The 16,114-nt window shown below is 43.5% G+C and overlaps 1 protein-coding gene and 1 long non-coding RNA gene across 2 annotated transcripts in view; one reads left to right on the forward strand and one right to left on the reverse strand.

Annotated features, from left to right (window-relative positions):
* Nucleotides 1–16,114, forward strand: part of KIAA1614 — a 76,323-nt gene that overhangs the window by 18,443 nt on the left and 41,766 nt on the right. Inside the window, exons 2-4 of the mRNA XM_082265439.1 lie at nt 333–1,039; nt 2,626–2,689; nt 9,316–9,447. Coding sequence (XP_082121565.1) covers nt 355–1,039; nt 2,626–2,689; nt 9,316–9,447 — 881 coding nt within the window. The 5' untranslated portion in view covers nt 333–354. The remainder of the gene's footprint in view (nt 1–332; nt 1,040–2,625; nt 2,690–9,315; nt 9,448–16,114) is intronic.
* LOC309561494 overlaps nt 1–16,114 on the reverse strand; it is a 103,659-nt gene that overhangs the window by 1,908 nt on the left and 85,637 nt on the right. The window contains exon 2 of the long non-coding RNA XR_014225570.1: nt 10,791–10,883. This is a non-coding gene — a long non-coding RNA (uncharacterized lncRNA). The remainder of the gene's footprint in view (nt 1–10,790; nt 10,884–16,114) is intronic.

The following is a 16,114-nucleotide window of genomic DNA, read 5'->3' on the forward strand; positions in this document are numbered from 1 at the left end:
TAGTATACAGACCAAATAACTCTGTTACTGATATAGAAGTTTTGACTTTTTATCAAGTCATCCTCTAAGCCCTCCTCTCCATTTCTAGTCACTCCCCCGGCTGCAAAAGTATGCATTATACAGTGACACAACTGTCACAAAAAAGACTCAGGTGTCTTTGACATACAGACTGTGATTTTGCAGCCTGACTTTACCCATCTCTAGGCTATAAAAGGCAATATTTGAATTTTAGTTGATTGCTCCAGAGAAGTCCTCCTCTTTGCTTTGTTTCTTTCAAATGAACTTTTAATGAATTCCTGATTTATTTAAAAAAAAATCCTTTTCATTTTCAGGTCACATTTGAATGTGGCAAAAATGGCGGCGGAGGTTAACCCAAGGCAATGTATCTCTGCTGGAGAAGAGAGACAGAATGCGGTGCACAAACTCTCAAGAAAAGTCAGAGCTGCAGGTGGTAGAACAAGAAGTATTGAACAGTTGGATAAGCCAGTAAAGCATGAAGAAGAATATGGGGCTAGGACTTCTGTGTTACAAGGCAAGGTGAAAGCCCTGAAGGAAAAGCACAAGAGTGAGAGAAAGGAGACCACAATGTTGGAAGATGAACATGGAGAAAAGGACAAAGAAGACGCTCTGGTGTCTCCTCAACTTCGAACCTACCTGACGGAGGAGTTGTTAGACTGCACTAAGCATGGCAAATCTTCTGGTGCTCACCAAGGGAGCTGGGGATGTGATGAGCTGTGGGGGACCTACAGCTCAGATGGGTCCTCAGATGCTCATAGCAATGGCTGCAAAATAGTAAACTCATCAAACCACAATCAGAACCCAGAGAACAACTCTTCACTTGGTCTTCAGGAGCGGCTCCATCTTTCATCTAATGATCTAGGTGTGCCAGAGAACACCACAGAACGGGATTCGGTCTCTCTGACCTTGGCTGAAAAAGTAGAGAGAAACAGACAGGAGCTGAGGAGTAAATTTGGAAAAGCAAGCAATCATGGTGGAGAGATCAATCAAGTGCAGACCATCAAAAGCTGTGAGTATAATTGTGAGTGGGGTATACAGTGGGGAAAATTAATTATTTGACTCGCTGCAGATTTTGTAAGTTTGCACACTTACAAAGAAATGAAGGTTCTATATTTTTCATCATAGGTGTATTTTAAATTATAGAGACAGAATATCAACCAAATATCCAGAAAAAACATTTGATGAAAATGTTATAAATTGAGTTGCAGTTCGGTGAGTAAAGTAAGTATTTGACCCCCAAGCAATACATGACTTGGTACTTGGTAATACGTTTCTTTTAGTTGGTTACCAGGTTTGCACACCTCTCAGGAGGCATTTTGGTTCATTCTTGTTTACAGATCTTCTCTAAATCCTTAAGGTCTCTTGCCTGTCACTTGGCAACTTGAAGTTTCAGCTCCCTCTATAAGTTTTCTATGGGATTAAGGTCTAAAGACTGGCTAGGCCACTCCATGACCTTAATGTGCTGCTTCTTGAGCCACTCCCTGGTTGCTGTTTTGGGTCATTGTCCTGCTGGAAGACCCATCCATGACCCATCTTCAGTGTTCTGGCTGAGGGAAGGTTCTCATCCAAGATTTTACAAAACATGGCCCTGTCCATTGGCTCCTCAATGTGGCAAAGCCAGCCTGTACCTTTAACAGCTCCATGCTTGACTGCGGGGATGGTGTTCTTAGGGTCATAGTCAGCATTCTTCTTCCTCCAAATACCGCGAGTCGTGTTAATGCCAAAGAGCTCAATTTTGGTCTAATCTGACCACAGCACTTTCTCTCAATCCTTCTCTGAATTCTTTAGATGTTCATTGCCAAACTTCAGGTAAGCCTGTACATGTGCCTTCTTGAGGAGGGGGACCTTGTGGGTGCTGCAGGATTTCAATCCATGATGCGTATTGTGATTGTCAATGGTTTGTTTGGTGACTGTGGTCCCAACTACCTTGAGATCATTCACAAGCACCTCCCGTGTAGTTTTGGACTGATGCCTTCCTTTTCTCATAATCAATAATCATCCTTACCCCATAAGGCTAAATCTTGCATGGAGCTCCAGACCAAGGGCGATTGATAGTCATTTTGTATTTCTTCAATTTGCGAATAATCGCACCAGCAGTTGTCTCCTACCTACAAAGCTTCTTGCTGATGGTCTTGTAGCTCATTCTAGCCTTGTGCAGGTCTACAATCTTGTCCCCGACATCCTTTGACAGCTCTTTGGTCTTGCCCATGATGGTGAGGTTTAAATGGAAGAAAGAGATTCTGTGACCGGTGTCTTTTATACACATAAGTTGTCATTAGGAGCACCTTCTTAAATTGACAGGACTAATCTATGTACCACATGAGCGCATACTGTAGCCAGTCTGTGGGAGCCAGAATTATTGTTGGTTGGTAGGGGATTAAATACTTATTTTACTCACTGAACTGCAACTCAATTTATAACATTTGTATCATGTTTTTTTCTGAATTTTTTGTATCATTTAAAATACACCTGTAACAATTATAGACTCTTCCTTTCTTTGTAAGTTGGCAAACTTACAAAATCTGCATGGGATCAAAAATATTTTTTTTTCACAGTATATGGCACATTGAACGCCATTCTTATATTACTGTACTTCTTTCATTGCAGGGATAATCACTGGTGATGTAGATGGAGACCAAGGGTTGGAGATACCTGTGATTGAAGACTGTGGGTAAGATAGCAGAGGAAAGCAGTAAAGCCAACTCTAATCCATTGTATTCCAAAAGTTGAACACTGGGAGGAAAAAAAAAAAATAAAGCAGCATAATAACTGAACTTGACTCTGTATCAACCTCTTGCAATCCTCTGTACAATGGCACTCAGACTGGGAGAGGGAGGGGCAGGACAGAGAATCACTCATAAGTGCCACATGTAACCAAGTTAACAAGGAACATCCTGATAGGCTAAGGCAGGCCATAAACGGTTCAAATCTCAGCCTTTTTAGCAGGAACTGGCTGAGATTCGAACCATGTATGGGCAGATTGAATGTACCAAGTTGATCGATCAACTTGGGTACAACCAACATGCTGTTTTTTTGTGCAATTCCTTTATTTAACCATAAGTTGCATTATACAAACCAAGACAAGAGTAATGCAAGATACATTTACGCATGAATGCTGGTAACCTAAACAAAATCAGATCTAAACAGGAACCTTTCCAAGATTCCCAACATTTATAGAAGTGCCTCAACTTAGCAATGCAACCTTGTGGGTTATAGGGTGAAAATATACCGGGGTCAGGAAAGATCCCCCGGTGGCCAGTATAACCCAAAAAGGGAGTAGAGTCTAAAAGATATGATCAGGTACATAATAACAGCAAAGAAAATGGAGGAAAAAGTTTCCAAGCTGAATGGGAAGATATACAAAGGGGGAACAACAGAAGAAGGGAGGGGAATGGGAAGGAAGGGAGACACACACAGCAGAAAGAGACAGGGGCATGAGCCCAAAGCAGAAGACAAATGAAAGTAACTAGAAAAAAGATGGTGATGTTAGGATCCAGAAAAGCTAATTCTCTCTCCCAGAGCCTCGTAACAAGTCCTCAGAGTAATCAGCCAGGTTGCGAGACCTCCTGTAAAGAGGTATCCGTGAAAACAAAATATTGCCATGGCCTCCAAGTGTCACAAAAGAACTCTTGCCAAAATGGTCTAAGGTTCGGGCACTCCCAGAAAATGTGTAACATTGTGCCTTGTCCAACATTGCACAGCTAGCACATGTCGGGTACCTGCGGTAAAATATGGTGTAGGGTAGAGGGCACCCTATACCACCTCGTCTGGATCTTAGAAATGGGCTTTTGGACCTTAGTGGCCATGGAGGATTTCTGGGCAAAGTGGAGGATTTTCTCCCTTTGTGAGTCGGTGAACTGCATAGCAAGGTCGGATTCCCATTGCGAGATGAAAATAAAATCTGTCGCTGGTTGAATCAAGGCAGCATAGATGGTGGAAAGGCTGTGGCAAATTGTTTCCCTCCTATGGCAAATACTCTCCGGCTCTGTTAGCTGATGGAAGATACCTGTGGAACAGGTGCACTGACGGAGAAAGTGCCAAAGCTGCAGACCACTCCAAAAGTCTAAGGGTGGGGTCTATAGTGAAGGCAAGTGTGCAGTAGATGATACAGTAGTTTGCCATCCGACCCCAAGAAGTCCCAGAGATGAAGACAACCGCCCGACACCAAGTGGAGAAAATGGGGATTATGGAGACCGGGCTCAAATTCAAAATAGGGACCATGGGGCAGGCAGCGAGAAAATCAAGGAGCGATGGAAGGCGTCCCTAGACACTAGCAAAGTTCTTCCCAAGGTAGGATGATCACTGGGAACCTTTGGCATCGGGGAGGCAATCCATGGCCAGATCCTCACTGTACCACCTAAGTCCTCCATCTCCATGGCTACCCAAAGCTTTGACTCAGCATGGCAATGACAGTCAACCAGGCTAGTGAGGTGAGCCACTCTATAATAAGTCCACACATCCATAAGCCCCCCCCAAATGTGGGGAGATAAAGAAGCTGAAGTTGAAGGCGCAGTTTCCGATGGGAACATATAAACTCAGAAACAGGGAGTCGATGCATTGGAGCATGCCGGGTTTTACCTGTGATTATCACTAGCGGCTGCTAGCAATAATCAATGTCTTCTCCCGGCAGTGACGGCATCCCCAAACATGAGAATACAATAGCCCAGCAGGAGGGATTCCTGCATTACCACTGTCTGTGTTGATGGGGGAATTTAGCAAAATTCTTTCCTGCAACCTGTTTTTGCATGAAAGAAATTTTGCTCCATGTATGGCCAACCTAAGTGAGCAGAGGGATGACTTTTTTTTTTTTTTTCTGCTGCTGCTGCTCATTGTCTAATCAACAGACTGGGAGTGGATATAGAGAATACTACGGTATTCTTTAAGGTGTACATAAACCCTAAGAATTTATATTATTTTCTCCCTTTTGGTCTGTTAACTATACCATGAAAAGTATTTTCTTACATCTGTTGGATAAGTGCAGAACATGCATTTTGATTTTGTGAGAAATCTTGTGCGCTGTTCACCTTGCTTTGTGCACTGGTCCAAATCATTTGGTGGAGGGGGAATTATGGTGTGGGGTTGTTTTTCAGGGGTTGTGAACTCTTAAGGCGTCAACATGCCAAGACATTTTGGACAATTTCATGCTCCTAACTTTCTGGGAACATTTTAGGGATGGCCCCTTCCCGTTTTAACATGACTGCGCACCAGTGCACAAAGAAAGTTCCATAAAGACATGGATGAGGGGGTTTGGGGGTGGAGGAACTTGACTGTCCTGTACAGAATCCTGACCTCAACCCGATAGAACACCTTTGGGATGAATTAGAGTGGAGACTGCGAGCCACGCCTTCTTGTCCAACATCAGTGCCTGAGCTCACAAATGCGCTTCTGGAAAAATGGTCAAACATTCCCATAGACACACTCCTAAACTTTGTGGACAGCCTTCCCAGGAGAGTTGAAGCTGTTATAGCTGCAAAGGGTGGGCCAACTCCATATTGAACCCTATGGACTAGGACTAGGACTGGGATGGCATTAAAGTTCATGTGTGTGTAAAGGCAGGTGTCTCAATACTTTTGACAATACAGTGTGTTTATTTTTACAAATACAGAGTGTAACACGGGAGTTGTAGGAATTAAAGTAGAAATCTTCAAAACAGAAGGCACAGCAGTAGCCATTTGCTTTGAGACATTCTCTCTCTAATTGAAGAGAAGGAGGTGGACGAGCCACTCTCCTGATTTACTCAGTTGTCTATATTAATTTGAGTTTGGGCTTTTGAGCTTCTAAATATACTTTTTTTTTGGCAAAGCAGGTAGAGACAGTCTGCTAAGCTGCTGCAAATTCCATCTGCTGGCAGCAAATGTTAATATGAAATACTCCAGTCCTATTCATAATGTCAGATTTAGTATCTGACCAAAAAAATTATTTTTTTTTGCCTTTGAACATAATATACAATATACATAAACCTAAAGTGGAAGTTTAGTCAAAACTTAACTAATGCTAAACCACCTACTCTCAGCCACATTCTAAGCCTAATCGATCTAGTCCTGTAAAGAAAAGAAATCGCTATACTTACATGTTCTGCAGCCAGTCCGGTTTCCAGCGGTGCCTGATGTGTGTAGGAGAGAACAGCTGGGAAATGACGTCGCCCATAGAATTACTATGGGGCTTCCGTTATCTGCTGCCTGTCCTGCATAATCCCACAAAATGAAGCTGTCACTGACAGCTCAGTGTGGGACTAAACCGGAGCGGCTACAGAACAGGTAAGTATAGCAATTTTCTTTTCTTTACAGGGCTAGATAGATTAGGCTTAGAATGTGGCAGAGAGTAGGTCTAGAGCAGGGGTCTCAAACTCAAATTACCTGAAGGCCACTGAACACTGGAAGTTTTCATATCCCATAGGGAGCGCATGCGAACTTTCAAACTTCAAAAACAACATTAAACCATGTACATTGGTAGGTACTGCTTGCTACCAGTCACTGAAGCCTCAGTGCCCACAAAATGTAGCCTACCAGTGCCCACCAAATGCAGCCTTATCAGTGCCCATCAAATGCAGCCTCACCTGTGCCCATCAAATGCAGCCTCACCAGTGCCCATGAAATGCAGCCTCACCAGTGCCCATGAAATGCAGCCTCACCAGTGCCCATGAAATGCAGCCTCACCAGTGCCCATGAAATGCAGCCTCACCAGTGCCCATCAAATGCAGCCTCACTGTGCCCATCAAATGCAGCCTTACTGCTGTGTCACAGAGCTTGGATTTAGCTTGCCTGGGTGGCCACTGTAACAAAGTCCCACCTCCTGGACCGGCTCCTATGATACACATCACACTGATTAAATTTCCCGGAATTGGATCAGTGTGCTGACTATCACAGGAGGTCGTCTAGGAGGCGGGACTTTGTTACAGCGCTGTCTAACAATTCAGTCCCAAGCTCCATGACACACACGGGGGGGGGGGGGTCTCCTGTTGTGACGTACACAAGGAGAGGAGGAGGGAGGGGGGGCACTCTGGCACTTCAGCGTCACCCTGCCCCCTTTGTCTCAGCTTGTGGTGCACCACCCAAGGATTGGCTCCCACAGGTCAAAGTGGCCCCAGGGTGGGCGGCCTACTATCCTGGTAAGCCAGTCTTGCTCTGATCTTGGTGGACCAGTCCTGCTGGCCATTTGTAACCAGTTACAAATTTGTTGGGCCGGTACTTTGAGACCCCTGGTCTAGAGTTAGGTTTTGACTAGACTTCCACTTCAAAAAGATGAACAGTTGAATATACAGAAGAAATATATATATAAAAAATGTTTTTTCCTGACAATGTATATTTCTGCCCATTCACTCCTTAGATTTTTATAGCTCTGTTACAAAGCATAGCCCTGTCTGGCAGAGCAGGAGACCTGGTTTCTCTATTGCAACATTTAAAGGTCTTGTCCCTCCACTAACCTGTGACTGGACAGTGAAGAGAGAAGCAGATGATTGTTCCGCTCTTCTCTGTTACTCTGCTTTTTTCTACTATCCCCATGTTCCTTGGCACTACAGCACAACCGATTGGACCTTGCGCTACTTTTCTCTCTCACAGTCTGAACTCTGCTGTATAGGTGGGGGGCTTCAAGACGCTGATACCGAGTCAAAATCATGCATTCATACTTTTTGCATTTAAAGAGAAATGTCATGATGTATTAATGAATACAGAGTTGCAGTTGTGTGTTATATCTCCCTACAGTTCAGCTTTAACCACTTTACGACCGCCCACCGCAGATATACTGCGGCAGGCAGCCGCTCCTGGGCAAAGCGACATAGGTCTACGTCGCTCGCTCTCAGGGAGGCTAGCGGGCAAGCGCGTGCCGCCGGCAGCATGCTCCCACCCCCGCTTGTCAGCGGGGAAGCCGATGTGTGTGTCGGGCGGCTCCAAATGCCGCCTGACACCAGCGAGCTCTCCCCGCTGAGAGAGAAGAATGGTCAGCTGTTGTAAACACAGCCGACCGTCCTTCTCCCTGCAATGATCATAGAGCCCATGTGATCCTTCTATATAGGATCACATGTCTCTATGGTCATTTCAGAAGCCACACCCCCCCCACAGTTAGAATCACTCCCCTAGGCTCATATTTAACCCCTTGATCACCCATAATGTCAACCCCTTCCCTGCCAGTGTCATTATTACAGTAACAGTGCATATTTATAGCACTGATTACTGTAGTAGTAATGTCACTGGTTCCCCCAAAAGTGTCAAAAATATCAGTCAGGGGTCTGATCTGTCTGCCGCAATGTCGCAGTCCCGCAAAAAATCGCAGATTGCCGTCATTACTAGTAAAAAAAGAATAAAAATGACATATCTTTCCCGTAGTTAGTAGATGCGATAACTTTTGCACAAACCAATCAAAATACGCTTATTGCAATTTTTTTTTTTTTTCAAAATTGTCGCTCTTTTTCTGTTTATAGCGCAAAAAATAAAAATCGCACAGGTGATCAAATACTACCAAAAGAAAGCTCTGTTTGTGGGAAAAAAAGGACATCAATTTTATTTGGGTACAGCATCGCACGACTGCGCAATTGTCCGTTAAAATAACACAGTGCCGAATCGCAAAATAGGGCCTGGTCATTAAGGGGGGAAATCCTTCCGGTCTTAAAGTGGTTAATGAAGTCTAGTCCGCTCAGATATACTACACACTTGTCTCTTCTGCAGGTTTACACATGAGGCTTATTGTGCTGTCATGGAGGATGATTCTGGTAGTGCAGCTGTTGTTGAAATAGAATTTCCAGCAATGCTAAGTCACTGGCTGCCAAAACACAACGGGAGATCCAATTCAGGAACAGCTGAGCATCGAATGGTTGTTTAATCTTAGACAGATGCATTTCACAGAATAGGATTCTGCTGTATAAAGAAGTGGTCTCCATCAGCTCCCTCTTTTATTCTCAGTATAGGTGCTAGAATGGAAAACTCCTGGGCACATCTTGGTATTTGTGTGTGCTTACTGTAAGCTTGTAGAATTTCATTTGTCGATCTCTCCTCTGCACTTCACATTAGTACAATGCCAGAAGTGACAACCGCCTTTAATCTTTAAGCCTAAACCATATGTCATGTATCAGTGTCTGCCTGTCGCTGAAGTCCTCGTCTAATCATGCCCTAAAATGGGTTATGTCCTAATGTCACCTCCTTGGTGCGTTTTTGTTTTTTTGTTTTCTTTATACCCAGGTCCATTAGGTGGCACTGTAAGCGTTGGCCTCTCTTCTCGCCCTATATTTTTCTACAGTCTGACGTTGCTTGTAGCACTCAGGGAAGTGGCGTCATTATTAAATCTCTTCTAATCCTCTCCCAGGGAGCTCAGCGCCCGTCACGAACAGGCCAAGCAGCTGCTACAAAGAGCACGGATGAAAGCAAAGGGGGCCAGTCCCTTGCGAGCATCCCACTGTGTCCTTGCACATCCACACTCGCAGCCCACTCTTCGCCGGTAAGCTGGGATAAGGGGGGGACATAATGCCTGAATGAGGAGAGTAAAATGTATGGAGGAGTGAGACTAGACAGAAAAACAGGGGGATTTGCTGGGATTAAAAGATTCCATAGAAAATCAGAAGTCATAATGTATCAAAATGGAGAAAAGGGATCTCATAGGGACATGATGGTGTCACTGGAGTAGTTTTCTTTGTTTAAATGTTCTTTTCATAGCTGATATGAAGTTATGTTGTCTTGACTCTGCTATAGCTTCCTAGGCACTCCTACCACCCCTAAGAGGGCTTATTGCTTTACAGTCATCTTCAATATGTCATATCACTGAGAAAATGTATAGGCTCCCATTTCTGACCTTTCTATTTTAAAGTGCACCTCTGATGGTGATCGATGGACTATAATACTTTCTGACTCCCTGAACAAGTAGGTAGATCAGAAGTTCTAATTTTGGCTTTTCTCTGGCTTCACTAGCTACTATCTTGTCTTTGGTCAGTGGCTCAAAATATTTAACCCAGAGACAGCCAGGCAGCTAGCGTTTTCACAATATGGGTTATCATTGATGGTGGCTCTCATATTTTTTCGATACAGCTTTTCATTGAAAGGCGTCATGACTATCAAGTTTATTTACTGTGTAGCTGCTTCTTTTTCCTCTGTTGGTATGGACTCTATATAATTATTTCTAGTTCCTCCTTTGTGGGGAATGCAGTACGAGGGGTGAGACTCTTTGAGCAGGTGCATGTTGTGAATATGGCAGAATGTTCTTGCTGCTGGGGAAGAGCGATAAAGGGCCAGGAGGCAATCCAACTAACTTAAGCCTCGTACACACGCAACGATTGTTGGCCGACCGATCGGCCGTCTTTTGTCCAGTGTTGTTGTGTTGGTTGAAATGTGCTCTAGACTGCACACGAATTTTATCAGCCAACAAAACCAACTTCAGAAGTGATGTCATGTGCTGCTTTACTTTTCGTGTGTTTTTTTTCTTCTCTGAGCATGCCCAGTCTTGCTCATCACATTTTTGTCTGCCGAAATCTGTACTGACTGACGAACAATCGGCCGTTCTGTTGACAGCCAACAAAAATTTTATAGCATGCATACCAGATTTTGCTCGGCCGAAAAGTTGCAGTCGGTTGTCGGAAGCATCATACTAACAAGCCGACAATCGGCCGATTGGACATTGACCGAAAATTCACGGCCAACAATCGTTGCGTGTGTACGAGGCTTAAACCTGCTGTTGAGCTGACTGACCATTTAGACGGCATGTGCATGACTCCATACATCAGGATTTTAGAAACTCCACTACTAGGTATAAGATATTGCTAGATTTGAGCACAGACACAGGAGTTTTACCTTAGAACAGAACCTCATGCTGAGCTGTATTTATGGTGCAGCTTCCAGGGTTGTTATTTTAAACCCCATTTTGTTACGTTGTGTGTCACTGACCTGGAACAAGCAATAAAGAATAAAAAATCTGACCTCCCATCATTATTTTTATACAGGATTTATGCATATTTGCTCCAGTATGCAGCCTTAAAAGCCAGAATGCTTAAACCTTTTTAAAGTACTATTGTCAAAAATTGTAGAGGCTGCTGTTGCTGCCCTGCTTCTGAAAATTCTAGTTGCCTGGTTGTCTGGATTCAATACTTCTGAGTCGCAGATTGGGAACAAGAAAGCAACAGATATGCTTTTTCCAGTGACCCAGCCTGCCTATAGACTGATCGAAATCCTGCCGCTTCAGCAGGAACTAGACAAATTGTGATCCATTTATGGGCAGGCTGGTTGTACTGAGGTCAATTCATCGATTTGACTTCAGTACAACCAGCCTGTTGGGTTTTGTTCATGCAATCGCTACAAGCGGTGATCATTGTGTTCTGATGGCTGGGAGACCACCTGCTGTCAGAATACAATAGAGCAGCAGAAGGATTCCCCCATCACTGACCGTGTTAATGGGGGAATCAAGCAATTTTCTTTCTTTCAACCTGTGGTTGAAGAAATGAAAATTGTATAATGTATGGCTTGCTTTTGATTCCAAAGTACAGCATGACAACCAGGCCTCTTCAGAAGGAAAGTTAAATTATGACAGTAAATGTAATTCTCCTAATAAAGGTTTCTTTTGAAGAGATTATCCACAATGGCAGCTACCATATACATTATAAGGCCAAAAGTTTGTTGACACTAACTTATCACACCCATTGGTGCTTGTTGGATATCCTTTTCCAAAGCCACAGGCAATCAATATGGAGTTGGCCTTCCCTTCTTCTGGGAATCGAATAAGTCTGTGTGACAGCAATGGACCTGTTTTTGGTAGGATGTCAAATGAAGGAGAACGTGGTCAACATATCCTCCAGAGCATTCCCTGGCTGATGGGGGTATGGCATTAGTGTGAGACTGGTATAGGTCTCTGGCTGTTGCCTCCCTAGAAACCACTGAGAAGTGCTCCAGGGAAAGATCTTGAGCAGGTTTAGAAGTGCGCTAGGTGTAGAGGTATGTCACAACAGAGGTTGGATTTCAGGAAGTTTATTGAGAAACTTGGTTCACGGGTTCAAAGTCAAAGCATTTCAGGGGAAATGCCTCCACCTTCATCAGGGCTGTGTAGGTTAATATGGTCAGTGCGGGTATGGAACCAGTTATCGACTTGAGGTGATAGCCTTTTCTGTGCTGTCTGATCGTATTGACTTGGTTTGGTCCTGACCCGCATTGAGCACATTACCCTACACATCCCCGATAAAGGAGCGGGCAATTCCCCTGAAATGCATTGGCTTTTAACCTGTTAGTCCAGTTTTTCAAAAAACTTGTTTCAATTCTACCTCTGTTATGACCTATCTCTAGACTTGGCACACCTCTAAACCTGCTAAAAACCTTCTTCTGGGAAGACTTTCTACAAGATTTTGTAATGCGTCTATAGGAATTTGTGCCCATTTTTCCAAAAACAAATTGTGAGGTTAAGTGTTGATGTAGGATAAGAAAACTCACTTGTCCTGCAATTGGCAATCCACCAGTTCATGCCAAGGGTGCTCAGTACAGTTGAGATCAGGGCTCTGTGTACGCCATTTTAGTCCTACACATCAAACCATGTCTTTATAGAGCTAGCTTGCACACAGGGACACAAAGGAAAGGGTTTTCTTTCAAATTGTTTTCCTCAATTAGCATCTGCAGCCATTCAGTGTATTCTGTCCCAGCAAGGGCAATTTCTCCTTCCACCTGGTTTGTGTGCATTTGTTGGCTGGCTGATTAAAAAAACTGGTTATGGCCAGCTTAAAGCTGAACTCCAGCTTTTCATACACATTGCATAGTTCTTTTGGGTCAAGTTGGCCCAAACAAACTATGTCCCTCACTGATATGTGAGGCCACTGGATGTGCGGTATGAACTATATTTAGCTGAAGCTCCATACAGCGTACACCATTGTATTCCGGGGATACCAGGAACACAGAGGAGTCTACCATAGCGGCTATTAGCCGTTCAGAGAAAGCAATGTATTCTAGCAATGGATACAAAGCTTCCTCTGATTTGCTGATTTAGAGAGGTGGCTGATAGTTACATAGTTACATAGTAGGTGAGGTTGAATAAAGACAATAGTCCATCCAGTTCAACCTTTGTAGGTGTGTGCGGCTGTAATCATCTCACATACCCCTGAATGTTCTGATCCTTGAGATGTACTTCTAATAGTCTTTTGAAAGCCACCATACTACCCACAGAAACCACCTCTTGTGGTAGAGAATTCCACAATCTTGTAGCCCTAACAGTAAAGAACCCCCCACGTTGCCTGAGGTTAAAACACTTCTCCTCTAATCGCATTGTATGCCCCCGAGTCCTCATGCAATCCCTTCGACTGAACAGCTTTTTTTCTAAGCTGAGATCCCCATTGAGATATGCTGATGATGTCACAACTTCTGACTCTGCCTATCAGTGGAAGCTTTGTATGCTTTTCTAGAATACATAGCTTTCTCTGAATGGCTGAGCGCCGCTGATAGACTCTACTGTGTTCTGGGTATGAGACAGAAGTGTTGACTTGATCCTGAAACACAGGGTGGTATGCTGTATACATACAGCTACATACTACAGCCACAGCTATATACAGTGTATACAGCACATCCACCGGCCTCATATGTTAGTGAGGGACATAGCTGGCCCAAACGTTGTAAAGTGGTGTTCAGCTTTAAGTGTATCTATTCTTGCAGGTTTACTTTAATTCACTGATGTTTCTTAAAATCATATCCATATCCTGGGCTTTGAGAACTGGAGTTGTGCAATCCTGCTTTAATCCTACATGGAAAGAATGTCATTGCTGGGAGTATTTGTAATTTTGGTCATGTTGGAAGCAAGTTGTAGCATGTATGGTGGGGTATAAGATGTGCTGCATTAATTTAAAAGCATTCTTTATAAGAACTCATTGTTGGAAGAGTTTGTATCTTTTTTGATTGCATTGCCCGCATACATAACACAGACAAAAGAATATTTCTGCTTGTGAGTTCCTTACATGGCTCTTCTACTCCTACAAAAGGTGACGCTAATGAAACATGTAGGCAGACTGTAAATTTTCCAATAATTGTTTCCTTGTTCTCCTCCTCTGAGATATCAAAGAGAAGTACGGTGCTGACAGATATATAGAGTAGCTTCCTTTGTATTCTGGGTAATAAACTCTTGTTTATACAAAGGCTTAAGCCTGGTACACACTATAAGTATTTTTACAGAAACAAAAACTGACAGATTGCTGTACCAACGCAAGCAATGTTAGTACAGCGATATCTCCCCCCCTTCTACTATTGTGTTCTGACAGGGGGACTGCCCGCCAGAGCACCCTGGTCAGAGATTGCAGCTATTGGTTGCCAGTACTGATCGGATGCTGATCAGATGCTGGTTTTACAGCATGCCCATTGGGCAGAAGCCAGTCGTGAGGCTGGCTTCTGTTAGGGAGCTGTACATATGGGCCGAACAGCGGTACACAGCAGTTCCTGCTGAACCAACGGTTTTAGGTCAATTTTTGGCCCATGTGTACCCAGCCTTAGGGTTTTAGGAATATTACGCAAAGAAAATGGCAGTTTGTAATGTTGCCATAAGCTGGCCATAGATGACTCACTTGTTTTCGATCAGGCAGAAGGCTGAACAAAATAAAAATGAACAAATTCCTCTATCAACACAAGGTGGTGAGGTGTTGAGGTGTTGATGAAATCCTTTCCACTGGAACACTGACAGCGGGACACTCCACTGTCAGTGTACACTGATCAGTGGTTGCAGCACATGATTGACATTCAATTCAGTTCAATTGACATGACAGGAGAGTGTGACTGGCTCTCTCCAGGGCGGCCCCAGTCCAAATTGCAGAAGGGTCCTGTGCATCTTCTGGTCCATTCAGGTGAGAAATCAGCCAAAAATTCTGACCGGATTCGCACCTGAAACAGGGGAGCAGACACGTACTGGACCCCTGCTGTTATCCGCGGCCGCAGCTAGTGTAAACCCAGCCTTGGAAAACATTTTCCAACATTCCCATTCTGTTGAACAGGGACAGCCACATATGGATCAAATTCAATCCCATCTATGGCTTGCTTTAAACCCTGTTACAGTACTGTTGTTGTTTACAGTGGCAAGAAAAGTGAACCATCTGAAATTAAGCGCTGCACAAACTGTTGGCGCTATATAAATCCTGTATAATAATAATAATTAACTGATTTTCGGCAGTAATTTGTAAATGTGACTTTATCCTCATGTAAATCACAACAATAGAGAAAACATAATGTGCTTATGCTGATAACACAAACAATTCTATTTTCTCATGTCTTTATTGAACACACCCATTACACGTAAACCGCTTTGGACGAAAAAGTAAAGGAACCCTTGGAGTTAGCAGCTGCTCGAACCCCCTTTGGCAGCAGTGACTTCAAGCAAGCACTTTTGGTAGCTCTGGATCAGACCAGCAAAACATTCAGGAGGAATTTTTATTATCCCTGCTTCAGCTCAGACACATTTGTATTATGTCTAGTGTCATTCCACAACTGGTCTAAACTCTGACTGGGCCATTCCAAAAGGCACATTTTCTGAAGCCAGTCTGTGGTGGATTTCCACTGATGCTTAGGGTCATTGTCCTGTTGCATCACCCTACATCCACTAAGCTTTAGCTGGCGGCCACCACCCGGCATTATCCTATAGGATATTTTACATAGTTAGTCAAGTTGAAAAAAGACAAGTCCATCTGGGTCAACCAAAAAAAAAAACAGTATTGAAAACCCAACCATACAATCCCATATACGCAAGCCTATACCCGCAATTGATCCAGTGGAAGGCGAAAAAAAACTCCAGCAAATCAGATATTCCCTGGATCAACTTTACCTAAAAAAAAAAATAGCACCCATTTATATTATGTACACCTAGGAAAGAATCCAGGCCTTTTTTAAAGCAATCTAGTAAGCTAGCCAGAACCACCTCTGGAGGGAGTCTATTCCACATTTTCACAGCTCTTACGGTGAAGAAACCTTTCTGTATTTGGAGACTAAATCTGTTTTCCTCTAGACTTAAAGAGTGCCCCCTTGTCCTCTGTGTTGACCTTAAAGTGAACAACTCAACACCAAGTTCACTATATGGACCCCTTATGTATTTATACATGTTGATCATATCCCCCCTTAATCTCCTCTTCTCAAGAGAGAATAAATTCAGTTCCTCTAATCTTTTCTCATAGCTG

Source organism: Pelophylax lessonae, assembly GCF_965119305.1.
Source record: "Pelophylax lessonae genome assembly, chromosome: 8".
Taxonomy (NCBI): domain Eukaryota; kingdom Metazoa; phylum Chordata; class Amphibia; order Anura; family Ranidae; genus Pelophylax; species Pelophylax lessonae.